A 26,347-nucleotide genomic window follows, 5' to 3' on the forward strand; every position below is an offset into this window, starting at 1 on the left:
GCTCACGGTGTCGAAGGCTTTGGTGAGGTCAACAAAGGTGATGTAGAGTCCTTTGTTTTGTTCTCTGCACTTTTCTTGGAGCTGTCTGAGGGCAAAGACCATGTCAGTGGTTCCTCTGTTTGCGCGAAAGCCGCACTGTGATTCTGGGAGAATATTCTCAGCGACACTAGGTATTATTCTATTTAGTAGAATCCTAGCGAAGATTTTGCCTGCAATGGAGAGCAACGTGATTCCCCTGTAGTTTGAGCAGTCTGATTTCTCGCCTTTGTTTTTGTACAGGGTGATGATGGTGGCATCACGAAGATCCTGAGGCAGTTTACCTTGGTCCCAACAAAGCTTGAAAAACTCATGCAGTTTGGCATGCAGAGTTTTGCCGCCAGCCTTCCAGACTTCTGGGGGGATTCCATCCATACCTGCTGCTTTGCCACTTTTCAGTTGTTCGATTGCCTTATATGTCTCATCCAGGGTGGGAACCTCATCCAGCTCTAGCCTTAGGGGCTGTTGAGGGAGCTGGAGCAGGGCGGAATCTTGGACTGAGCGGTTGGTACTGAAAAGAGATTGGAAGTGTTCTGACCATCGGTTGAGGATGGAGATCTTGTCGCTGAGGAGGACTTTGCCGTCTGAGCTGCGCAGCGGACTTTGGACTTGGGGTGAGGGGCCGTACACAGCCTTTAGAGCCTCGTAGAAACCCCTGAAGTCGCCAATGTCCGCGCTGAGCTGTGTTCGTTTGGCGAGGCTAGTCCACCACTCATTTTGGATCTCCCGGAGTTTGCGCTGAAGATGGCTGCATGCGCGACGGAAGGCTTGTTTCTTCTCTGGACAGGACGGCTTTGTAAGGTGAGCCTGGTGGGCAGCTCGCTTCTTTGCCAGCAGCTCCTGGATTTCCTGGCTGTTTTCGTCAAACCAGTCCTTGTTTTTCCTGGAGGAGAAGCCCAGTACCTCTTCAGTGGATTGCAGTATGGTAGTCTTCAACTGATCCCAGAGGGTTTCAGGGGACGGGTCCGTGAGGCGGGTTGCAGCGTCGAGCTTTGCTTTGAGGTTTGCCTGGAAGTTTCCTCTCGCTTCGTCTGACTGCAGTTTTCCAACATTGAACCTCTTTCTGGGGGCTTTATTGTTCCTGGGCTTTGGCTTGAAGTGAAGGTTGAGCTTGCAGCGAACCAGCCGGTGGTCAGTGTGGCATTCCGCGCTAGGCATGACCCTGGTGTGGAGCACATCTTGTTTGTCACTTTCTCGCACCAGGATGTAGTCCAGGAGGTGCCAGTGTTTGGATCGGGGATGCATCCAGGTGGTCTTAAGGCTGTCCCTCTGCTGAAAAAGGGTGTTTGTAATGACAAGCCGCTGTTCTGCGCAAAGCTCCAACAGGAGGCGCCCATTGTCGTTGCACTTGCCGACGCCATGCTTGCCCAGGATTCCTGGCCAGGTTTCTGAGTCTTTGCCGACACGAGCGTTGAAGTCGCCCAGGATGACAACCTTGTCGGCTGTAGGGGTACGTTGGATGAGGTTGCGCAGGTCGGTGTAGAACTTGTTCTTTTCTGCTGGTTCCGCCTGGAGGGTTGGAGCATAGACACTGATGAGGGTGATGTGACGCTTGTTTTGAAGTGGGAGTCGCATGGACATGATTCGGTCCGAGAGGCCTGTCGGAAGGTTTTCGAGTTTGGAGGCAATGAAGCTCTTGACCATGAAGCCTACACCAGATAGGCGTCGTTCATCCGAAGGCTTGCCAGACCAGTAGAGTGTGTAGCCCGCGCCGCGTTCTTGGAGGCTGCCTACATCTGCCAGGCGGACTTCACTGAGAGCGGCTATGTCGATGTCAAGTCTGAGGAGTTCATGTGCAATGAGGGCAGACCGACGTTCAGGTCGGTGGCTGTCAGCCTTGTCTAGCATGGTTCTGATGTTCCAGCATGCTAGTTTGAGTTTGTGAGCATCTTTTGAGGGGGAGGACGTGGAGGGGGAGGACGTGGAGGGGGAGGACGTGGAGGGGGAGGACGTGGAGGGGGAGGACGTGGAGGGGGAGGACGTGGAGGGGGAGGACGTGGAGGGGGAGGACGTGGAGGGGGAGGACGTGGAGGGGGAGGACGTGGAGGGGGGAGGACGTGGAGGGGGAGGACGGGGAGGGGGAGGACGGGGAGGGGGAGGACGGGGAGGGGGAGGACGGGGAGGGGGAGGACGGGGAGGGGGAGGAGGGGGAGGACGTGGAGGGGGAGGACGTGGAGGGGGAGGACGTGGAGGGGGAGGACGTGGAGGGGGAGGACGTGGAGGGGGAGGACGTGGAGGGGGAGGACGTGGAGGGGGAGGACGTGGAGGGGGAGGACGTGGAGGGGGAGGACGTGGAGGGGGAGGACGTGGAGGGGGAGGACGTGGAGGGGGAGGACGTGGAGGGGGAGGACGTGGAGGGGGAGGACGTGGAGGGGGAGGACGTGGAGGGGGAGGACGTGGAGGGGGAGGACGTGGAGGGGGAGGACGTGGAGGGGGAGGACGTGGAGGGGGAGGACGTGGAGGGGGAGGACGTGGAGGGGGAGGACGTGGAGGGGGAGGACGTGGAGGGGGAGGACGTGGAGGGGGAGGACGTGGAGGGGGAGGACGTGGAGGGGGAGGACGTGGAGGGGGAGGACGTGGAGGGGGAGGACGTGGAGGGGGAGGACGTGGAGGGGGAGGACGTGGAGGGGGAGGACGTGGAGGGGGAGGACGTGGAGGGGGAGGACGTGGAGGGGGAGGACGTGGAGGGGGAGGACGTGGAGGGGGAGGACGTGGAGGGGGAGGACGTGGAGGGGGAGGACGTGGAGGGGGAGGACGTGGAGGGGGAGGACGTGGAGGGGGAGGACGTGGAGGGGGAGGACGTGGAGGGGGAGGACGTGGAGGGGGAGGACGTGGAGGGGGAGGACGTGGAGGGGGAGGACGTGGAGGGGGAGGACGTGGAGGGGGAGGACGTGGAGGGGGAGGACGTGGAGGGGGAGGACGTGGAGGGGGAGGACGTGGAGGGGGAGGACGTGGAGGGGGAGGACGTGGAGGGGGAGGACGTGGAGGGGGAGGACGTGGAGGGGGAGGACGTGGAGGGGGAGGACGTGGAGGGGGAGGACGTGGAGGGGGAGGACGTGGAGGGGGAGGACGTGGAGGGGGAGGACGTGGAGGGGGAGGACGTGGAGGGGGAGGACGTGGAGGGGGAGGACGTGGAGGGGGAGGACGTGGAGGGGGAGGACGTGGAGGGGGAGGACGTGGAGGGGGAGGACGTGGAGGGGGAGGACGTGGAGGGGGAGGACGTGGAGGGGGAGGACGTGGAGGGGGAGGACGTGGAGGGGGAGGACGTGGAGGGGGAGGACGTGGAGGGGGAGGACGTGGAGGGGGAGGACGTGGAGGGGGAGGACGTGGAGGGGGAGGACGTGGAGGGGGAGGACGTGGAGGGGGAGGACGTGGAGGGGGAGGACGTGGAGGGGGAGGACGTGGAGGGGGAGGACGTGGAGGGGGAGGACGTGGAGGGGGAGGACGTGGAGGGGGAGGACGTGGAGGGGGAGGACGTGGAGGGGGAGGACGTGGAGGGGGAGGACGTGGAGGGGGAGGACGTGGAGGGGGAGGACGTGGAGGGGGAGGACGTGGAGGGGGAGGACGTGGAGGGGGAGGACGTGGAGGGGGAGGACGTGGAGGGGGAGGACGTGGAGGGGGAGGACGTGGACCTGTCCTCGGGCCTGCGCAAAGGAGCTTTTAGGTGGAGTGCAGTGCGCGCAGTACTGGCCCCACCCTTTACACCCATGGTTCGTGTGCCGTGGCCAAGCAAGCTGGGACGTGGCAGCGAGGTCCTTGGGTCGTAGGTTTTATATCGGAGTGGCCTTCTCCTATGCAGGTTTCTTACCCGGGCTGGAGGGGCCTGCCTCCCCTCCTAGGTCGGTCCATACTGCCCGGACCGGGGCCGAGGCCGCCGCAGTTCACCCTGTGCCTGGACTGGGGCCACCGCCTCCCCCTCCCTGCCCGGACCGGGACCTCCGCCTGCCTCACTCGACCGAGGCCGGGGCCGCCGTCTCCCCCTTGCTCCTGCCCGTATCGGGGCCGCCGCCGTCTACCCTTCGCCCGGACCGGGGCCGGGGCCGCTGCTGCTCTCCCTGTTATCATATTATCTGTGTTAAGAAAAGATATTGGTCTATATGACGCTGGTGCAAATGGGTCTTTCACTGTTTTTGGTATGACTGTAATTATTGCTGTTTTGCATGAATCTGGTATGCTTTGTTCTTTATCAATCTGGTTGATTACTTCCAGAAGGGGAGGGATTAATAAGTCTTTAAATGTTTTATAGAATTCTATTGGGAATCCATCCTCTCCTGGTGTTTTATTATTTGGTAGTTTTTTTTATTATCTCTTGTATTTCTACTATTTCAAATGGTTCTGTTAATTTATTTTGTTCCTCTATTTGTAATTTTGGTAGTTCAATTTTAGTTAAAAATTCATCTATTTTGTCTTCTTTCCCTTCGTTTTCAGTTTGGTATAATTGTTCGTAGAATTCTCTGAAGTTTTCATTAATCTCTGTTGGATTATATGTGATTTGTTTGTCTTTTTTCCTTGATGCCAATACCATTCTCTTAGTTTGTTCTGTCTTAAGCTGCCATGCTAGAATTTTGTGCGTTTTTTCTCCTAGTTCATAATATTTCTGTTTTGTCTTCATTATGTTCTTCTCCACCTTTTTATGTTTGTAGTGTTTCATGTTTTATTTTTTTATCTGCCAATTCTCTTCTTTTAGTTGTGTCTTCCTTCATTGCTAATTCTTTTTCTATATTTACTATTTCCCTTTTCAACTGCTCTGTTTCCTGATTGTAGTCCTTCTTCATCTTGGTTACATAACTTATTATTTTCCTCTGATGAACGCTTTCATTGCGTCCCATAGTATAAACTTATCTTTCATTGATTCCATATTTATTTCAAAGTACATTTTAATTTGTCTTTCAATGAATTCTCTAAAATCCTGCCTTTTAAGTAGCTTGGAATTTAATCTCCATCTATACATTCTTGGAGGGATGTCCTCTAATTCTATTGTCAATATCAGGGGTGAGTGGTCCGATAATATTCTAGCTTTATATTCTGCTTTTCTTACTCTTTCTTGCATACAAGCTGATAACAGGAATAGGTCTATTCTTAAGTATGTTTTATGTCTAGCCGAGTAATATGAATATTCCTTTTCTTTTGGGTGTTGTTTCCTCTATATATCTAAAAGTTGCATTTTTTCCATCGATTTAATTATAAATTTGGTTACATTGTTCTTTCTGTTAATTTTTTTCCCAGTTTTATCCATGTTTGAATCCAAATTAAGGTTGAAATCCCCTCCTATTAGTATGTTCCCTTGCGTGTGTGCTATCTTCAAAAAAATATCTTGCATAAATTTTTGATCTTCTTCATTAGGTGAATATACATTGAGTAAATTCCAAAACTCCGAATATATCTGACATTTTATCATTACATATCTCCCTGCTGGATCTATTATTTCCTCTTCTATTTTAATTGGTACATTTTTACTGATTAATATAGTTTCTCCTCTAGCTTTTGAATTATATGACGCTGCTGTTACATGTCCTACCCAATCTCTCTTTAATTTCTTGTGCTCCATTTCAGTTAAATGTGTTTCTTGCACGAATGCTATATCAATTTTTTTCTTTTTTCAGTAAATTTAGCAGTTTCTTCCTTTTGATTTGGTTATGTAATCCGTTAATATTTAGTCATATAGTTCAACGTAGCCATTTCATACTTTGTTTATCTTTCCTTTCCGTTTCCTCATCATCACCTTTCCTTCTTATCCATTTCTGCTTTCTTGTTTTGAACACTTTATAAGACAACATTTCTAAAACATCAAACATTTCCCTTATTCTGCTATCTAAAATTTCTTTAACCCCATTCTCCCCTCCCCTTCCTGAGTTGCCCTTTATCCCTTGTCGGGCAACCACATCTCCCCTCTCCATTTGGATTTGCGAATTCACTCGCAAGCGTCAACTAATTTTGCATTGACCGTAAGTTCTCCCTACCCAGCCCCCCCCCCCCAGAAAGGATTTCAATTTTCATATATAACAAAGGTCACTCTCTTAATTCCCTCCTTACTTCATCTCTTCGCTTTCTTTCCCTTATTAATTCTTATCTATACTCTATATATTTTCCTTTAAATACGGATACACTCATGTACACACATATATACATAAACACACACACACATACATACATATATACACACATACATATAGTTCGTGGTCATTTTTACTCTAGTTACGTCTTCATCTCTCTGCCTGTTTTGTAGTTCTGCAAATTATCGTGCTTCCTCCGGATCCGAGAATAGTCTGTTTTACTGCCCTGGAATAACTATTTTAAGTACCGCTGGGTACTTTAGCATAAATTTATATCCATTTTTCCATAGGCTTTTGCTGTATTAAACTCCTTTCTCTTCTTCAGGAGTTCAAAACTTATGTCTGGATAGAAAAAAAATTTTTGACCTTTGTATTCCAGTGGCTTTTTGTCTTCTCTTATTTTCTTCATTGCTTTCTCCAATATATTTTCTCTTGTTGTTTATCTTAAGAATTTTACTAAAATGGATCTTGGTTTTTGTGGTGGCTGTGGTTTCGGGGCTAATGTTCTATGTGCCCTTTCTATTTCCATTTCTTCCTGTAATTCTGGTCTTCCTAGGACGCTGGGGATCCATCTTTTATAAATTCTCTCATATTCTTGCCTTCTTCATCTTCCTTAAGGCCCTCTATCTTTATATTATTTCTTCTATTATAATTTTCCATTATATCTATCTTCTGAGCTAACAGTTCTTGTGTCTCTTTAACTTTTTTATTAGATTCTTCTAATTTCTTTTTTAAGTCCTCTACTTCCATTTCTACGACTGTTTCTCGTTCTTCCACCTTGTCCACTCTTTTTCCTATATCTGACATGACTATCTCTAATCTATTCATTTTTTCTTCAGCACTTTTAATTCTTCTTTTTAATTTCATTAAATTCTTGTAATTGCCATTCTTTTACTGATTCCATATATTCTTTAAAAAAAAATATCCATTGTCCTGCCTTTCCCTTCTTCCATTTCTCTATGTTCTTCTTCTTCTCCCTCAGGGTTGATCATCTGTTGTTTCCTTGTTTTCTTTTTACTCTTCTTTCTTGTTCTCGTTATTTTCTATGTTCTCTTCCTGTTGTTGTGTTGCAGCTGTCATTCTCAGCTGTGGAGATCGACTCCTCAGCTGGTCCCCCTTCCCGTCAGTGTTTTTTCATGCGCGGTTGCGCACTTTTACTTGGCTCCACGAGCCATTTTTGTAGTCCCGAGCTCGGGACTTCAACTGACCTTAGGGAGCGGGCTTCTCTCTCCGCGGCGGGCCTCCTCGGACAGGTAAGGCCTTCACCTTCTTCTTCCGACGTTCTTTCTTCTTCTCTTCTTCCCGTTGCTTTCGACTTTTCTTTCTTCGCTGCCATTTTCTTCCCACCTTTACTTTCACTTTGTTTTAATTTTTATATTTGTGCCTTTGTGTTTTGTGTGTTTTTTTTTAAACTTTTCCGGAGAGGGCTGGAGTTCCCTGACCGGCCACTACTCCATCACGTGACTCCTCCAGAGGTTCAGCCTTTATGAGCTTAGAGCTTCGACAATTTCTTCTTGACAGAAGTATTGCCACAAGTCATACTCCCAGTTATAACCGTCGGGGAAATGGGCAAGTTGAACGCAGCAATGGTACAATCTGGAAAGCTTTCACTATGGCACTCAAACCTAAAAGTCTCCCCGCCAGTCGCTGGCAAGAAGTGTTACCTGAAGCTTTGAACTCTATCCGTACTTTACTTTGCACATCAACTAATGAAACGCCTCATCAGCGTTTTCTTTTCTCAGAAAGTCAAAGACTGGATCGATCTTGTCGGCCTGGCTTTCTACTGGAGAAATTTTACTGAGAAAGCATGTTAGACAGAGCAAGGTGGACCCTTTAGTCGAGCGTGTACGTCTGATTCATGCTAACCCGCAATATGCTCAAATTGCTTTCCCTGATGGGAGACAGCGCACTGTTTCCCTTAAGGATCTTGCTTCTCCAAGGGTTCTGCCTACAGCTTCTAACCATATTCCTGCTCTCACTTATTTTCCTTTGTCTTCAGAACAGCATGTATCTGTCCCTGAAATCTAGTCTGTAACACTCAGAGAGAGCGACTTACCCCAAACAACACCTGCTACTAATCAATTCTTATCTGCTGAAAAGGAGGCTTCTCCTGTAAGCTTACAGGAACCCTCACCATTTATTCTGCGTTGGTCTGAGTTTTAAGGCTACCTCAATGGCTTACTTATGGTAAATTTTAATTGCAGCATTTCTCACAGTTTTTTTGACTACTGATTTTCTCTTTTCTCCTGTAGTGTTTTATCCCTTAGATTTTTTTTTGCTTTTACTTAAAATTGGATAATTTTGGTGGGGTTGAATGTAGTCATGTAATGTATTATGCTGACTACTTGCTATTGGTTATGAATGTAGATTGGCTCCACCCTACTGGTATAACAGATGGTGTAACGTATCCCACTGACCAGTCGAGGTGGCTTCTTCTGTTAATAAAAGTCTAGAGTATGATACAAGTCTGGTCCATGTCTCTGGCATATCAGTATATATTTACTTGGTTCACTTATTCAAATCATTGTTATGGATTGTGAACCCCATTTGTAATGGCCTCCCAGCAAAATTATCCATTTATTCTTACTGTTTCCTAGAGTTTTCATCAACCCTCAAAAGGATATTACTCCCAATCCCATGTGCTCTAATAACCTGTTACATTGAATTCCTTCATCAACTCCAAAGGTCTATTTTGAGGTATCCTCAAAAAATGTTTGTCTGGTTTTGATTGAAGTAAATAATTTTCATTCTTATTCTAATATAATAAAATTTTATCTTGATTCTTCCCTGAAGGCCCCTTAATGACATTATTAATTAACACTTCCTCATGGTACGATACTAGATATGAAATAGTCTGCATCTTGTTTTTTTTTTAACCCAGTGATCTAGAAAAGAATCTTGTATACATCTGTGAATGAACCCTTGCTTTTTCTGTTATTTTAGTTTGCTCTGTATAATACTATTTATGATCATGATATTTCCCTTGTTAAGTGTTTTTAATTCCTTATTCAAATTGTGCCCTATGATATTCCACTGTTTTCTGTTTATTGTTTTGTAGTCCCAAGCAAAATGATTCTGCCAAGATCCAAGATCTTTACTGCCTTTATCTGACATTTTGTTATCTTGGCTTCCTCCCTTCCAATTTTCCTGTCTTTCCCAAAAGTTGAGTATTCCAGAATATTTATCAACCTTGATCACTTTTGCACTCTACTAAATGCTGACTTTCAGTGTCTTGCTTAGGTCAATAAAGAGAGGAATTAGTAGCTATTACTGGATGTCCTCTTAATCTGACAGTGTGATTGTGAATTAAATTAAGCTTGTTTTGATTCTTTCCCACTTACCCACCTTCCCATTTCTCAACTGTGTTTACACTTTCTTTTCTGCTTTTTGATGAAAAAATATTTCTGGAGACTTTATGGTTCCTACTCGTCAATGATGGAAACATTGGTAAACGTGAAGCAAGAATGGTAAATCAGACTATTATTTAAATGGTGAAAAATTGAAGCTTCCCTGTTGTCCGGTAATGCTGTGTGATATGAGTACTTGTACATAAATTGTAACAAGTTAGTTTGGAAGTGCAGCAGGTAATCAAAAGGCAAATGGGATATTGGCCTTTATTGCTCAAGGGATTGAATTAAGAGCAGGGAGTTTCTTCTGCCAATGTACTGGGTGAGGCTTGGAGCACTGCATGCAGTTCTGATCTCATTACTTGAGAAAGGATATACTAGGTTTGGATGGGTGCTGAGGATGTTTACTAGGTGGGTTCTGGAAAATGAGCTTTTGAGGAAAGTTTGAGTAGCCTGGAACTACATCTGGAATTTGAAGTTTAGAAGGATGAGAGGTCTTGTAGAAATGTATAAAATTATGAAAGGAATAAATAATATAGAAATGGGAAAGCTGTTTCTATTAGTAGGTGTGACTAGAACTAGGGGACATTGTCTCAAGGTTTGAGGGAATAGATTTAAGACTGAGAAAAGGAGGAACTGTTTCTATAGATTAGTGAATCTGGGCACCTCTAGCCATTGAAGCAAAAGATACATTAGATGTATTTAAAACACATTTTAAATTGTATTTGTGAATAATAGGGAAATTAAGAATTATGGGAATCAGGTGGGTAAATGGAGTTGTGTCCATGGCCAAATCAGCTGTGATCTTATTGAATGGCAGAACAATCTCAATAGGCCAGATGGTCAACTCCTGTTTCTATTTCCTATTGAAATTTGGTAAACCTTTTCCCATAATGAAGTCCCAGCACTCGGATGCATAGCCCCCTAAACTCCAGATGTAAAATACAAAAGAATGAAGGCCACATTTTAGTTTTAAATTTCTGGTGAGTCCCCATTTAATGTCCCATGATCTATTTTGGCCTGCCTTGCCACATGGGAAGAGATCCTCTCATTGGAGAGGAAGCTGTGGATTCACCAAAATGATACTGGGGCTTCAAAGGTTGAGTTATGTCGATTCTGTATTCCTTGAATATTTTTTTTAAAATCTCCCATGGAGGAGAGTTCTGAGCAAGGTCACTACTGTAGAATGGAGTCAGGCCATTTTGGGAGCATGTCATGATGCACATGTAACATAAATCAAAATCTCTTCCACAAAAGCCTTGGTAATTGAAGGATTGGTAATTGAAAATCTTTAGTGTTTTGGTGAGTGCAAAATAGTAAAGGCTCCAAAACTATGGCAGATGGATGGAATTAAGGTTCAGAAACAGTATGGTATAATTAAATGCTGGCAAAAGCTCAAAGGGTTGAATAAACTATTTATTTTTCAGAGTTTGTAGTTGCTTTCAATCTGGGTAATAGTTGAGAACGTGATTGAGCTTGCCTCTGCATGAAACGAGTAGCCCACTGATAAACCTTGGAGAAAGTAGGGTCACTTATGACAGTAGAGGCCTATTTTGAGAATTACCAAGAGCAGGAAAAGGAGCAAATTACTTGCATTGTTGATGCCCATATTTAAAAATACAGTACTAATTTTAGACCTTTATAGGGTGGCTTGCTGCAGCAGGAGGACATGCTGAATGCAGAGCAAGCCTTGCTGCGCATGAGAGAGTTGATAGCTGCCATGCATGAGAAAATTGCTGCTGTCGCAGCAGAGAAGAAGATAAAAGAAGAGGAGAAAGCGCTTCAGAAAAAGGAAGAAGTCAAAAATGAAGTAGCAGCACCAGCTCCTCAACAGAATCCCAGTCGTAAAGAAGGTATTACATCATTAGCTTTTGTAAAAAAAAATATACATGGGTAATTCAAATGAGACTATTTCAAGGGTAGTTTTTGCAGATGGAAATGCTCATCATTCAGTGTTTGAAAATTAACTTCTTTTGAAGCCAGTAGCCTTGTTTCCTTGAATGTTTTATCTGGGGTAGTAGCAAGTGCCCATTGAATTTGGAGATTTGAATATTTTCAACTTGAGGAGGAGAAATTGTACTCTGTGGTTCAGAGATCAATGTGACACTGGATTGAATCCAAGAAAATGGGTTTCTAAAACTTGGTTCCTCTGGATTCAAATTATGGTGTCCAAAGGGGTAAGAACAATTACCATGAGTTGTTGAATTTGTTTAGCTTATTCCCATTCTAATCTGTTTCTATGAAGTATTTAATTTGAAATGTGGAAACCCATTATCAGATCTTTGTGTATCTCTGCTAAGATTTTATTATATTGTTCACAGTCATTGGCAGGAGTAGCTGAACCTATCTGGTTGTCACAGATATTTTTCTTGCTAACAAGTTGAAAGTGTGGCTATGTAATGTGGGTAATATGCCTTTGTATTTGGTTCATTACAACTCCTTATAAAAATAATTTAAGACATAGAAATAATATACTCAATCTGCTAAATTTAATTTGAACAATCTGATTTCAATGTAGGATTACAGATGAAGGCAGATTCAAGCACTTTGCAATGGTACCAACAGTTGCAAGATATTTGTGATCAATGTGCAGCATCCATTAATGATCTTAACAACAGCAAAGATAGTAAGGTAAATGATATAAAATGCTTTTGAAGTAAATTATAATGTTTTTGCTCCCAGGTTACTTCTGCACTAATATTGACAACGGGATCTGGAAAATAGGTCTCAGTTTTGAAATTTTCAACTGAAACGTCCCATCTAGTGTCATTAAGTTTAAGGAGGAAAGCGAGTTTTAAATTTCATCAGCAATTTGAAGGGAGAAGCAAATTGTAACAAATAGAATGGAAATTTTAGCCTTGGAAGACGTAATCGATTCTTTCCAATTTGGGTATGAGTTTTATAGTGCTATTACAATTGCATTATGTTATAATTGATTCTGCATTTTGATAGAACTGAATGAGGAATCATCACCAATAAATATTTTTAGTAAATTAAGAATCCTACAACTAGGATCTTTCTAATCTTGCACTGCTGTCACAATGTGTATCATGTACACAAAGCATATTTGTTCAGTTTGGCTTATCTGGCAAATTTGTAATGTTAGAGAAGGGGCAGCGGGTATTTGGGAGCAACATCACTTGCTGAGTTTTGTCTATGTTGCACACCATTCTGACTGAGAAATGTATAGTTTTGTAACTAAATCCTGAAACTTCATCCCAACAGTTGAGGGATCCATTGATCAGAAGGACTTCAAGAAAGTAGTTGATTTCCACATTTGTAAGGGCACTTGGGACTACAATTTTTTGACTATTCCTGACATTGACAGCCACATTCTGTAAGATTAATTTAAAATTTAAAAAAACTATTGGTTCTGGTTGGGGAATTAGTACATGAAGACAATGTTACAGAAGATCACAATATATATCTCCCATTTTAGTATTAATGTATTTTTTAAATATGTACTTTTGCTTCAAGGTTAAGACTATTAAAATGGATCTTCAGAAGACAGCAACCATTCCTGTTGGTCAGATCTCTTCCATTGCAGGTAAATAAAAACTATTCCTGAGATTTAATTTAATAATGCAGTAATTTATGTATTCTACAATTAGCTCCTCATAGAACCATAGAACCTTACAGGACAGAAACAGGCCCCTTCAACCCTTCTGGTCTGCCTGAACCAGTTTTTTTCCTCCTTTAATTTCTCCTGCCATTTCTTACCTTGAATAAATTCTAGTCCTGTTGTCTCATAATAATTATTTGAATTCTTTGGGGGAAAATTTTGCCCTCCTCACTTCCCTATCTGAAGTTTATGATTCCTTGTTGATTCCAGACTGTGATTTCAGGTACTTCTCTCAAAAAATTTTATTACTGTGTGAGACTTGGTCTTGGGTTATTGAGTGGGGAGGAAATGGATATACACTGGTGCCAGAAGTGGAAACTCTCAGCAGGAGAAGCAGCATCTGTGAAAAGACTGTTAATATTTTGGGCTTGGTTGATCAGAACTGGGGAAGAGAGAAAACAAATTACTTGCAGATCCTTGAAATTGAAATTTACATGATATAAAATTAAACTGTACAGTTATATTTTAAAGTACAATTGCAGAATTAAAAAAACCTTTTAGTCAAAGGGTTAGCAAGGTTAGAAAAAAACCTAACGAGGATATCAAGTGACGACAACTCTAAAACCGACAACACAACATCGAAGTTGAGATCAGTCTTAAAATTTTAGATTATGCTAATGGCCCATAAAATGACTCCATATCTTTAAGAAATTAATATTTGAATCTTTAATGGCTCATCTAATTTTTTTTTTTCTAAACTTAAACAGGACAGTTAACCATTGTGGAGTGTTGTCATTTGGTCAATATTGTCCATCTGACTATCAATGAAGTAAAAGATAAAATTTGGTTTTGGGATGAAGTCAACATAATCCAAACAGAGCAATAAAAGAAACTCTTTTTAACTCTTCCATTCTTGTGATATAGGTACCCAGTCCTTGCAAGTGGAGTAGTGATTAATTTACACTTCTTCCAACTTGGCATGCTGGATTTAGTGATCATAAATAGTCACTTGTACTTCAGAGAAACCAAATGCAGATTGAATGGCTGCTTCATGGAACATCTATATTCGCTGGACAGGGGTGACTCAGATTCCTGTTGCTTTCCAACCCTATCGGTCTGTGACTTGCATATTTGTTAGAATATCCAACAAAAGCTTGAGGAGCAGCACCTACCTTTCAAATGAGCACTATTGCACTATTGAATTCTACACTGGGTCATTTGATCCCTCTGTATTGACATTTATGAAAAAAAATTTGTACATTTGTGTTATTTTTCTCCAGTGGCAAAACCTGATCTGCTGGAATGCATATAGTTCTGCATTTTGTGTGCTTTTTCTTTGCTTGTTTGTGCATTAATCGTTGCCCAGATGATCTCTGAAACTGAAACTTATCCCTTTGACAAATCTGTTCTCGCTCATTTCCTTTGTCCTGTCCATCACTCCCTATCATTTTCTGCAATGGAAACCAATTTCAGCAGTTCTGATAAAAGGTCTTCAACCTGAAACATTAATGCTGTTTCTCTTTTCACAGATGCTACCTGACATCCTAACTATTTAATTTTTAAAATTTACTGCAGTTTTTAGTTTTCAGTGACTTGAATGGAATAGAGATGTGGATGGTAATGGGAGATGTGGTGCTGGGTGGGACAGGAGGAAATAATAAGTGGGATGGTTTGTAGTGAAGTATAAGCTAGGGGTAACTTTTTTCAGAGATATGATGGGGCAAAGCAAATAATAAAAGATAGGTCCAGAGGTGTGCAAGTCATAAAAGCAAAATCATAACTAACAACTATTGTCCAAACAAATGTGAGTAGTATTTACCCTGTAAAATGTTGATTGCATTTCTCCACTTGCCGAAGTTGCCACACCCGCTGAGCAATTCTACCATTCTGGTTTTTATATTTTCAGAAATGAACGAGGTTACCAGTAAGGATTAAATTAGCCAGTATATTTTTGTTCAGCAGACTTGGCTGGAAGCAGATGTATTTTTGTTTTAACTTTGGGTGCAGGTTTGCTGACAAATTTAGAACTTGCAGCCTGTCTTTATTGTGAGTCACCTTGAAATGCTGCTGTCCTTTGAAGGTCTTCTCATAATGTTGCTGTGTAGGCTGCACCCAGAATGTGAAATGGGGTTTGTCTTTTAACATTTTTCCAGCTATAGACCTTTCTGTTCATTGCCACTGTTTTCTTTGTGCTTCCAAGCCATTTCTATACTACGGAGTCTGGTTTGTTCTTTAACAGGGGTCTCCAAAGTGGTTGTTGTCGACCCCTGCGAGTTGATGGGACAATCCAAGGGATCGATAAATGCCAGGGAGTCGAAAGGGCGAGGGGGTGGTGGGGTGGTCGATTGAAGTTTTGTGGTCGAAATCAGGAGTGTGTTTATGGAAAGTTGCGTATATGGCGGAGTGGCCAACCTCTCGCAAGAGCTGGCTTTGGTGGCTGCCATGTTGTATTTGACTTCATGCGCTTAATAAATAGAGAGTGAAGGACTGACGAAGCAGAGAAGGAGGTATGTGTCCAACGCCCCTGCTGCCACCACCACCCCTTGCCCTGTCCAGCCCCACACCCTTCTTCCCCCAATCCTTGCCTTGGGGTCTGTGTGGGATCAAGGATTCCATAAAGGGGTCGATGGTCTAAAAGGTTTGGGAAGCCCTGTTCTATTATTTATTCCATCACCTGTTAGTATAGCCATTACATCTTTTTTTGGAGGTCTCCATCTCAATGGAAAGACTTTTTTGCTGTTGAAGCTTCAGATACATGGCCCATGAGACTTCCTTTGGAATTATATTGCATAGATGAGGGCCATAGGGCAATTTTCATTCAATGATTATTACAAACATAAAGCAGAAGAAATGCAAATCGGGGTCATGTAAATAATTGAATGGGGTAAGAATGAGGAAGCATTAGCAGATTAAATGCCCTTTACGTATTCATCTTGTCCAATGATGAAGCATCAGAGATGTCCGTATGTAGAGTAGAATTGGATATGTTTTGAAGTAAAGGTAATACCTTGATTGATAGTGTCTCTTCTGTTGAAATAAATTTACAAAAATACTACACACAATGAAATCTTTTTTTATTTTTCATTTGCCTTAAATTGAAAAGAAATGTCAAGTAACTTCATTTTTTTTGCACCCCTCCCCTACTTGCCACTCAGGGTCTCACTTACGTGAAATCTTTGACAAAATCAATAACCTGCTCTTGGGAAAACAAATACCATCGGGTGGGAAGTTTGTGTCAATTGCTCAACATCCACAAGGTCAGGACTTCGTCTGTTACAAACTGGCAGAAAAATTTGTGGTGAGAAATTTTGAATTACTATCTATAATGTGAATTTGCAATGTGAAACCAAGGATCTTCTACCATGTGCACTAAACTATGAATATTAAAACTGTATTTGCAATTGGTAAAAGAAAAATTTATAACTTATTGATATCCTGAAAGCATTCCAGCCAAATAAATATATTGATTATATTTAAATGAATTGTGACAGCTAATTTGCATATTTACAATAAATGAGAAATAAAAGGATAATTGCTTTTGAGCATTGCATTCCATATTGCATCAATATGTGGCAGACATTTTTTGCCATCTGTTATTAATTCATGGATTAATTGTCCTGTTTGGATCAAGTATAATATCATTTTTAATTCGAAAGGTGCAAGTACTGTGTTTGCTTTAATTTTGACTTTGTTTTTCTTCATTATTATATGTAGAAACAAGGGGAGGAGGAGGTTGCATCTCACCATGAAGCTGCATTTCCAATTGCAGTGGTTGCTTCAGGGATCTGGGAGTCTCACCTGAAGGTTGGCGATCTTTTCTTGGCCCACTTGCACCGAAAGTGTCCCTATGCAGTCCCGTTTTTCCCTTCATGGAAAGATGGTTTGCCAAAGGAAGAATACCAAAGGTAGAAGTCCCCAAACAACATTATGCCCTCAAAAATGCAAGAATAACCTATCTAATTTCTGCTATCAGATGGTGGTTTGGACTTGGCATTCTGATGCTTCAGAGAAGAGAGGAATAAAACATGAAAATCTACAGATGCCATGATGGAAGTAAAAACACAATGCTGGAGAAACTCAGCAAGTCAAACAGTGTACTTTATTTAGCAAAGATACAGATATGTAACCAAAATTTTGTTCATACTTTGATGAAAGGCTCAGACCTGAAATTTTAGTTATGTATCTTTATCTTTGCTATATAAAGTACACTGTTTGACCTGCTGAGTTTCTCCAGCATTGTGTTTTTAGTTTGATATTTCAAATCTGTTGATTATAATTACAGGGTCCTTTGATTAGCTATTTAATGGCTTCTTAGTCCTTTTTTCAATTTGGCAAAATGATATTGATCAAAATGACTATTTCTTAAAAGTTGTGAAGCCATGTTGCAGCAGTATCATGCTACATTTAGATTATTATGTGCAGTTCTGGTTGCCACACAATAGGTCTTTGGAGATGGTGTGGCCTGGATTTTCTTTTCACACTATGAGCCATACTGACCAAAATACACACAAACATTTCCCTCTTGAATATACACAGTGTCATTTTCCCCCCTTTACCCCCCTCCCTTCCCTCTCTCCTTCACCCCCCCCCCCCCCACCCACTCAACGTTCAACATATATGATACATTAAACCCATTAAACAATGTCCTCACACAATGAAAATAAACAAGAAAATCGTGTCATCTACTTTTACATACTGGGTCAGTTCATTTCGTCATCTTCTCCTTCTGTCATTTTAGGTGGTGGAGGTCCGCGGTAGGACTTCTCTGTTGCGTTCCATGTACGGTTCCCACATTTGTTCGAATACTGTGATGTTATTTCTTAAATTATATGTTATTTTTTCCAATGGAATACATTTATTCATTTCTATGTGCCATTGCTGTATTCTCAGGCTATCTTCTGATTTCCAGGTTGACATAATACATTTTTTTTGCAACAGCTAAGGCTATCATAATAAATCTTTTTTGTGCTCCATCCAAATCGAATCCAAGTTCTTAACTTCTTATATTACTTAGAAGAAAGATCTCTGGATTTTTTGGTATGTTGCTTTTTGTGATTTTATTTAATTCCTGATTTAGATCTTCCCAAAATTTTTCCACTTTCTCACATGCCCAAATTGCATGTACTGTTGTTCCCGTTTCCTTCTTGCAGCGAAAATATTTATCTGATACTGTTGGGTCCCATTTATTTAACTTTTGGGGCGTGGTGTATAGGTGTGGCCTGGATTGAGGCGCATTAGCTATAGGAGAGGTTGAACAAACTTTGTTTTCTCTGGAGCATTGGAGGCTGAGTTTCTCCAGCATTGATTAAATAAAATTCAAGCAGTGACACATCAGGTAGAGTCTTTAGCCAACTTGGTAATGTCAGATATTAGCATAGGTTTAAGGTGAGTAAGTTTAAAGGCAATTTGCAAAGCTTTTTTAAAAAAAACAGTGGAGGTACCTTGTAATTGATCTATGTTAATATTAATCCTTAGTCTCATGTTAAAATTGTATTTTATCTAGATATAGTTTAATAAATTGGTTTTGGGTGGTTTCAGGGGCACAAAGAGACCACATTAGCATTTTAAACACACCTGGTTCTTTTGAGATGAAAGACAGAAGATAGTTTGAGACAAAATGGCTTATGATTGAAGTTGGAGAGCAGAGCTCATGAAGGCATGTGGACTTGAATGCTTTTAGCACATCTGTGTCAAAAGACCATATGAACTTCAAAGACAAATTATGTCACATACCATGTGACATGAGAGATTTGCAAGAAATATATTATCGAAATGAGAGACAGGTCAATTTAAGGAAATTCACCATTCAGTTCAGATGTAGAACTGACCAGCAGTAATTTTTCCTGCAAAAAGGAGAAAAGCTGCCAATGTGTTACTTCTAACAAAAGGGAAATGCAGAATAAGTTGATTTCAAAAGAGAAGCATACTTCTGACTGACTCTTAAGATAAAGAGGATTCTAAACAGATTCTAAAGTCTTCATTTAAAAGAAGATTTGTTCCTGGGAAGACAAGACTTGTATTATCCTCTTCATAGGAGATACATATGGGGCCAGAAAATGGTCATGTCTGCTTGAAGAATATCTCTCAAGGAAAACTCATCGAAAGAATTGTGTTTAAAGAGGCCTGAAGATATGATGTTTAAAAGCGCTCTATAATTATTTCTGAACTGAAAATTTAAGACCTTCAAGCAAGACTAAAATGATGCTGAAGCTTTAAAAATTAACTTTTCAGAGTGGGACTTTAATTACACACACACACACACACACACACACACACACTTACATATGTGCATAGTGGGGTTAAGTTTAGAGATAAGTAAGAAATGTTATGTTATTAATAGCTTAATATAAACTGTTATTTTGAATTTACCATTGGTGAATTTTCCATTGCTGTTCCTTTGTTAGTGCTAACAAAATTCTTTTTATCCCAAACAAAATTAAAAGGGTTGTTAGTTTATATCAACCTGATGTGTACTACCAGAAGAGGTGATGGAAGCAGATACAATAGCAATATTTAAGTGGCCTTTAAATAGACGCATGAACAGGCAGGGAATAGAGCAGTACAATGAAGGGCCTGCTCCTTCAGTGTTGTTCTATATTTCTATATTTACTTGACACTTCCTTTGGGTTGACAATTATTTTTCTCCCATGGACCCTTTTTGACCTGCTGAGTTGCTACAGCAGGTTGTGTTTTGAATCTGACTCCAGCATCTATATTCTCTCATCTACCTCTGGCTGAATGGCTGCTCTTGCTCTCACATTAAGTTTGAATTTATCCAATTTGAACCATAGTAGTAATCTCATCGTTTAGTTTGACATATGTGCCTCATTTTACTATTATTTTAGTTCCTCTGACAAACCATTCTTTTTGCATCACATATGAGATGATGTGTTTCTATTAGTACTAAAGAAATGTGCTGAATATCTAAAATTAACACCAAAATTCAGGGAATATGCAAATGCATTAGACATTAGCTGTGGACAGAGAATCAATAAATGTTACAACGAAAGAGCTCCTTCGTTTTTTTGTTAAATCTCTTTTCATTGTAAGTTTGAGTTGAGTCATATTCTATTATTCTTGATGCATCTCTTTGTGGGTGGTGGTGAGATGAAACAGTAGAATTGCATTTCATCTTCCCTCCTGGTGTATTATTATAATTAAAGTCTGGTCCTTTAATCTCTACTGGTAGGATATTGGGTTACAGAGTGCAGGAAAATTGTGTTGAGCAGCAGGACAACTTCCTGAAACGGATGTCTGGAATGGTTCGCCTGTATGCAGCCATCATAACATTAAGATGGCCCTACGGAACTAAGAAAGGGGTAAGTAAAATAGCTTAATGCAATGTCATTTTATTTCAAAAATTACTGGTTATTTTGTCCAAATTTGACTCAAAGCCTAAAGAACATTGAACCACATTGACAACTTTTAACTTGCTATATTAACCTTTTGCAACTTTGCTGTCACAATTGCATTGTTGGTGTTGCTGCAGAAGCCTGTTGGCAAGCTGTCTGAAGGTCTTTTCTCCATCCAAACACTTGAATAAAGGCATTTAGAAACAGTTGAAAAAAATTAAATTACAATTCAAGCCATTTTGTTTTAATTAAGGTTAGTAATCCTGTTCAAATCAAAGAATATGCCAGAAATGTGTGGCATTGAGCTGATGAAACTGTATCTAACCTCTTGTCTTAGTAAGTCATGCAACTTACCTGGTCATGGTAAGTAGTCAGATGTTCCTGCATGTGATCTTCAATTAATTCCAAATTTCTGTGCACAGGTGCTGAAGTCTGAAACAAGTTGATTCTGCACTGCAGCCAGCTAGCAGTTAATGATACTGAATATTTTAAATGGTCATTATCAAAACTAAATTTACTAAAACTAAATACCAAGTTTTCTCTTACTGTTCATTCTGAAGAAAATTATCCAATGTGTTCAGTTATTCCTGATGATTGCGACATGAGTTATTGGATCATGTTGTTATCTGTAACTCCCTCAAAGTGTTGTAATTTTACTGAATCTTGGCTGCTTAGATTGGAGATAGTAACTCCAATGAATGAGGAAGGAAAATTACCCTGCATTTAGCTGAAAAAACAAATTGTAACATGGTGAAATTCCTGATTTTATTTTTTAGAATGATGAGTTTATAGTTTTCTTGATTGATTTTTAAATGACTTCATGCCATGTTCCTGCATTTCTCTTGAGATTACATTATTTATGCAACTAGTTTATTTACTTCAGTGACTGTTCCTGCCTTCAAATTCATTTTTTAAAGTTGTTGAGTAACTTTTGAAAAGGAATTTCCATAATGGGGGGGCGTGGCAAGATGGCGTAAGGATCAGACGTGCCTTCCAGTCCTCTCTTGACTCTATCTTATTGTTTTGTCTAGAAATGCCCATTAAAATTCTTTAAAAGTTTAGATAATTTCAGTGCTGTTAATTTATCTTATGATGGTACAATTGGTGGAAAAGAGCTAAAAAAACGACAACAGATCATCAAAAAACTACATTTTCCAAAAGTTCAAGTTTTGGAGCCTACCTACAGGAAAGGAGCGTGAAATGGATCCCAGGAGAGAGGTACAGTGTTCGAATGTAGAGCTCTATGTTACATCGGTAGAGCCCCCTAAAGAGGGCGCCAAACAGCCTTTAGAACAAAGAGTTACTCAAAAAGGCATTTGTCATCTATAGAGGTGGCGCTGCAAACTGCATCTCTTGAGATACAAGAACCTATACAACTTGATGTACTGGGAGAATTTAATACATTATGGACTGGGGAAAACCCCGGCCAGCGTCCTCCAGTCATTGCTGGAAAGGCTGTGGCTGGGGTTTCCACATGCAGTCATACTACAAGGAAGGCAACCAGAATGAAGGAAGGAATAGAAGATCCTTTGGAGAAGAAGCAGGAATCTGTTGAGCCAAAATCTCTTCCAATTGAAAAGATTTTTGTGAATCTTGAATCTAAATTATCTTATACAATGCAGGGATTATTCAAGATATGACTGAACTTGGTACTAGGTTTAATACTTTGGTGAAAATACATTCTCAATAGATGGCTGAGTTTGGAGCTTTTAAGCTTGAAGTGAGAGATAAATTTAATTTGTGTGAAGAAGATATAGACGAAATACAGGATCAAGTTTTTGATGTAACCAAAATGGTCGAAGACTTACAAACTCAAAATAAAAATTTGGTGAAAAAGATTGATTATTTGGAAAACCAATCCAGACGGAACAATATAAAGATTATTGGTTTGCCGGAAGGTATGGAGGGACCAGACCCAAGAAAATTTTTTACTGAATGGATTCCACAGGTGCTGGGTCAAGAACATTTCCCGGAAGGTATAATACTGAAACGTGCTCACAGAGCCTTGCGTAGAAGACCTATTTCAGACCTGTTTTGGTTCGTTGCTTGAATTATTACGATAGAGAAATAATTTTACGAGTGGCTATTAGAAATGCACAACAGAGAAAATCACCCTTGATGATTCAAAATAATCGAGTTTTCTTCTATGCGAATTTGAGTCAAGAAGTTATGTTCCAACGACGGGAATTCAATCCTGCTAAAGAGTTGTGGAAGAAAGGTTACAAGGCAACCTTTAGATATCCAGCTGTTTTGAAGGTTTTTCAAGATGGTTGCCAACCAAAGTTCTTTGATTCTCCAAAGGAAGCTATAGCATTTGCTCAAGAGCTGCCAATTACTCAGTTTCAATAGAGACATAGTCCGCCGCGATCTCTAAGGAGACAAGAGATGGAAGAAAAGAGCCGTGCTCCAAGAAGGAATGGTTGTAATGGTGACTTGGCAGTTGGAGCTGATTAAGAGTTGTCCTTTTTTTAATGTGTTTTTTTTTAAAAAGGGATATTAAATAATGAGGATGTTAGTTTAAGATGAAGTGAGAGTTGGGGGAGAGAACTGGATAGGCACTATTTCCTGAAAGTCATCTGCTATGTGTGAGTTATCTCACACCCATTTTTTTGGGGGAGTTACCGCATTGCGCGGTTTAGACAGGAGGGGGTATTTTTAACCTCCTACCCGTTTTGTTTTTCCTTTTTTTTTGTATTATTAGATTAAAGAGTGAAGGGGTTTTTTTAAATATAAAAAAAAGCATAAGAAAGTATTTGATTGTTTAAAAAACTAAAAATTGATGTGGTTTTTGTAAAGTTTATTCAGTAGATAAGGAATATCTAAAATTTAAATATGAATGGGATGGATAAGTTTTTTTTAATATTTTTTCTTTAACTTTAAGGTGAAAGGAGTGGTAATTCTGGTGTATATTATTTTGCTATTTTAGTTATAGAACGAAGAAAATAATGGTGAAAGTTATAAATTGAATTGTACAATTCTTAATGAGGCTTGAATTTTGTTTGTGGTTTATGCTCCATTTGTTGAAGATATAGATTTCATTGTAGATGTGTTTTTATTATTTGGATATCTGAATTTTAATGTAATGATTGGGGATATTTAAATGTGGTATTGGTGCTTTTATTGGATAACTATTCAAGAGTAAAAGGGAAAAATGGTGGAAGAGTACTAAAATTGAATTGTACAATGCTTAATGAGGTTTGAATTTTGTTTTAAGATGGTGGTTTATGTGACTAATATGATGATAGATGTGAAGTTAGTTGATATTTGGTGAAGGTTTATCTCTATAGAGAGTTTTTTTTCATCTTTTTTTTCATGCTACAATTTTTTTTAAGAATTGATTATTGTTTAAGAATTTTTGATAGATAATGTTACTAACTTTACTAATTTTTTATATTAAGTTTGAGTTAAATATATGTTTCATCTTAACTCCGTTTGTTAAATATATGCATTTAAGTTTGATTTAAATATGTTTTTTAAGTCTGATATCTTAGTATTAATTACTTTTTTTTGTTAGTATTTTAATCGGTTATGTTTTTGTTTTTTTTTGTAAGTGGGTTTTTTTCTCACATATTATTAACTTTATTAATTCATCACTCTTTATTTTGGGGGGAAAGGGGGGGTTGGACTAATTTGAGTTGGGTTATTAATGTGTAATAATTATTGGGGAGTGTATAGTTTATTTAGATTACTGATATTGTATTGTAATTTTATTATTTTATTCTTAATTTTTTTTAATGTAATCCTATATGTTATTCATGTTATAAAATCTTAAATAAAGTTTAAAAAAAAAGGAATTTCCATAGTGCCATCCAGGTGAAATCTGAATTTGAGGCATAGAAATGGGTCATTTTCCCAATGAGTATTTGCATACCATCTCCTCACACCTCCTTTTCTACCCCATCAATGTATGTTTTTGTTCCCTGCAAAATGGTCCAACTGTTCCTTGAACGCATTTATGCTGTCTGTTATCAGAAGTAAAAATATTCTTTTTATCTAATGATTGTCATTGCTAATATGATACCCCTGTTAAATCTTTTCCTTTCTTGAGAAGATAGCCACAGTTTATTCTACTGAGATTTCCAAATTGAAGTTAATTTTTATTTACTGCATTGATCAATGTTTCTTTGCATTAGGAACATCCACATGGCCTAAATCATGCTTGGCGCTGGCTTGCTCAGATGTTAAACATGGAACCACTTGCTGATGTAACTGCTACACTACTCTTTGACTTCTTGGAGGTATTGCATTATTTGTAACAGGCTATCTTTCCAACAAGTAATAAACATTAAGTGGAATTTAACCTAATTAAAGCTGCTGTCAAGCTGCAAGAGAAAGAGAATGATGAAATAAGCTGTAAACCCAAACAAAAGTGGGAATGAGATCTAAACATAAAGATGAAAAATGGGAAAAGCTATGCTCCGGAACTATGAGAAATACAATAAACACGAGGTTACGCATGATACAATATAATTGGTTACACAGGCAATATATCACGCCCCAAAAGTTAAATGAATGGGACCCCAACAGTATCAGATAGATGTTTTCGCTGTAAGAAGGAAACGGGAACAGTACATGCAATTTGGGCATGTGAGAAAGTGGAAAAGTTTTGGGAAGATCTAAATCAGGTATTAAATAAAATCACAAAAAACAACATACCTAAAAATCCAGAGATCGATCTTCTAAGTAATATAAGAAGTAAAGAATTAAGCCTCAAACTGGGTGAAGCACAAAAAAGATTTATTATGATAGCCTTAGCTGTAGCAAAAAAAGTATAATGTCAACCTGGAAATCAGAAGAGAGCCTGAGAGTACAACAATGGTACATAGAAATGAATAAATGTATTCCATTGGAAAAAATAACATATAATGTAAAAAATAAAGTCACGTTATTTGAACAAATTTGGGAACCGTACATGGAACACAACAGAGAGGGTCTACCGTGGACCTCCACCCCCTAAAATGATAGAATGAGAAGACGAAATGAACTGACCCAGTGGGTAAAAGTAGATGATACAATTTTCTTATTTATTTTCATTGCATGATGACATTGTTTAATGGGTTTATTGTAATGTATATGTTGAACGTTTAGTGGGTGAAAGGTGGAGAAAATGACACTGTATATTCAAGAGGGAAATGTTTGTGTGTATTTTGGTTACTATGGGTCATAGTGTGAAAAATAAAAAAATAATAATTAAAGCTGCTGTCAACACTTCAGAGATCCTTAGTTTTTTGCCTCGAGGTGATTTTTGTAGGCTCTGGGTTAATGGGTGGGGTAAAGTTTTGATAAATGAAAACTGTTTGCAATGACTGGCATATCATATTTGCAAAGCAAAAAAGTTGTGCTTTACAGTCAGCCTTGTGAAACTTCTCAGAACCATACTGAAAGAAATATACCCAAGACCAAGGAAAGAGTGCAAAGGTGTTAGAATTATACTGTGTACATGAGAAAGATTGTTGAAATGGGATCATTCTTAGAGTGGGAAAGATCGAAGGGGAGGTATTCAAGAACATCAGAGAAAACAATCGGAAATTGTTTCTACTTGACTTGGTGGATTGTTAAACAGAGGTAAAAATGTAAGAATTTCAAAGTGGATAACAGATTAACTCTATTTCTGTCCCTAAAGCTGCAGTCTCACTTGCTGAGTATTTCCATTTTCATTCCAAATTTCAAGCCCCTCTAAATTTTTTTTTTTTGTTTAATCTCTGCCACTTCTCTTTCAATATTCTTTGATTGTGAAGTGGTGGTCTGTGTTGGAGAGAAAAAAATGCAAGATGGGTAACCAATGGTCAATCTCACCTGCTCTTTCACTTCTATCCTTCGCCTAATACACTTTCTAATGAGACTTAACACAAGCTTAAGGAACTGCATCTCCTCTTTTGACTGGATGAAACTTTGAATCATCTATATTTGTTGGCATTTAACATTTTTCAGTTTTCTTTACAGATTCCTTTGTGGTGTCAGATACTGCTTTGCATTTTCATCTATTCTTGATGTTAT

The 26,347-nt window shown here is 40.0% G+C and overlaps 1 protein-coding gene across 10 annotated transcripts in view; it reads left to right on the forward strand.

The window, feature by feature from the left end:
• Window positions 1-26,347, forward strand: part of sptan1 (spectrin alpha, non-erythrocytic 1) — a 288,463-nt gene that overhangs the window by 49,756 nt on the left and 212,360 nt on the right. For 8 of the 10 annotated variants that reach the window (XM_069918941.1, XM_069918885.1, XM_069918909.1 and 5 more), the window contains exons 7-13: window positions 11,082-11,289; window positions 11,955-12,067; window positions 12,914-12,983; window positions 16,154-16,296; window positions 16,713-16,903; window positions 20,188-20,317; window positions 24,484-24,588. In XM_069918941.1, coding sequence (XP_069775042.1) covers window positions 11,082-11,289; window positions 11,955-12,067; window positions 12,914-12,983; window positions 16,154-16,296; window positions 16,713-16,903; window positions 20,188-20,317; window positions 24,484-24,588 — 960 coding nt within the window. Of the gene's footprint in view, window positions 1-11,081; window positions 11,290-11,954; window positions 12,068-12,913; window positions 12,984-16,153; window positions 16,297-16,712; window positions 16,904-20,187; window positions 20,318-24,483; window positions 24,589-26,347 lie in introns of those variants that run through there. The other 2 variants (XM_069918933.1, XM_069918948.1) reach the window with 2 other exon arrangements.

Source organism: Narcine bancroftii, chromosome 1, assembly GCF_036971445.1.
Source record: "Narcine bancroftii isolate sNarBan1 chromosome 1, sNarBan1.hap1, whole genome shotgun sequence".
Lineage (NCBI taxonomy): Eukaryota > Metazoa > Chordata > Chondrichthyes > Torpediniformes > Narcinidae > Narcine > Narcine bancroftii.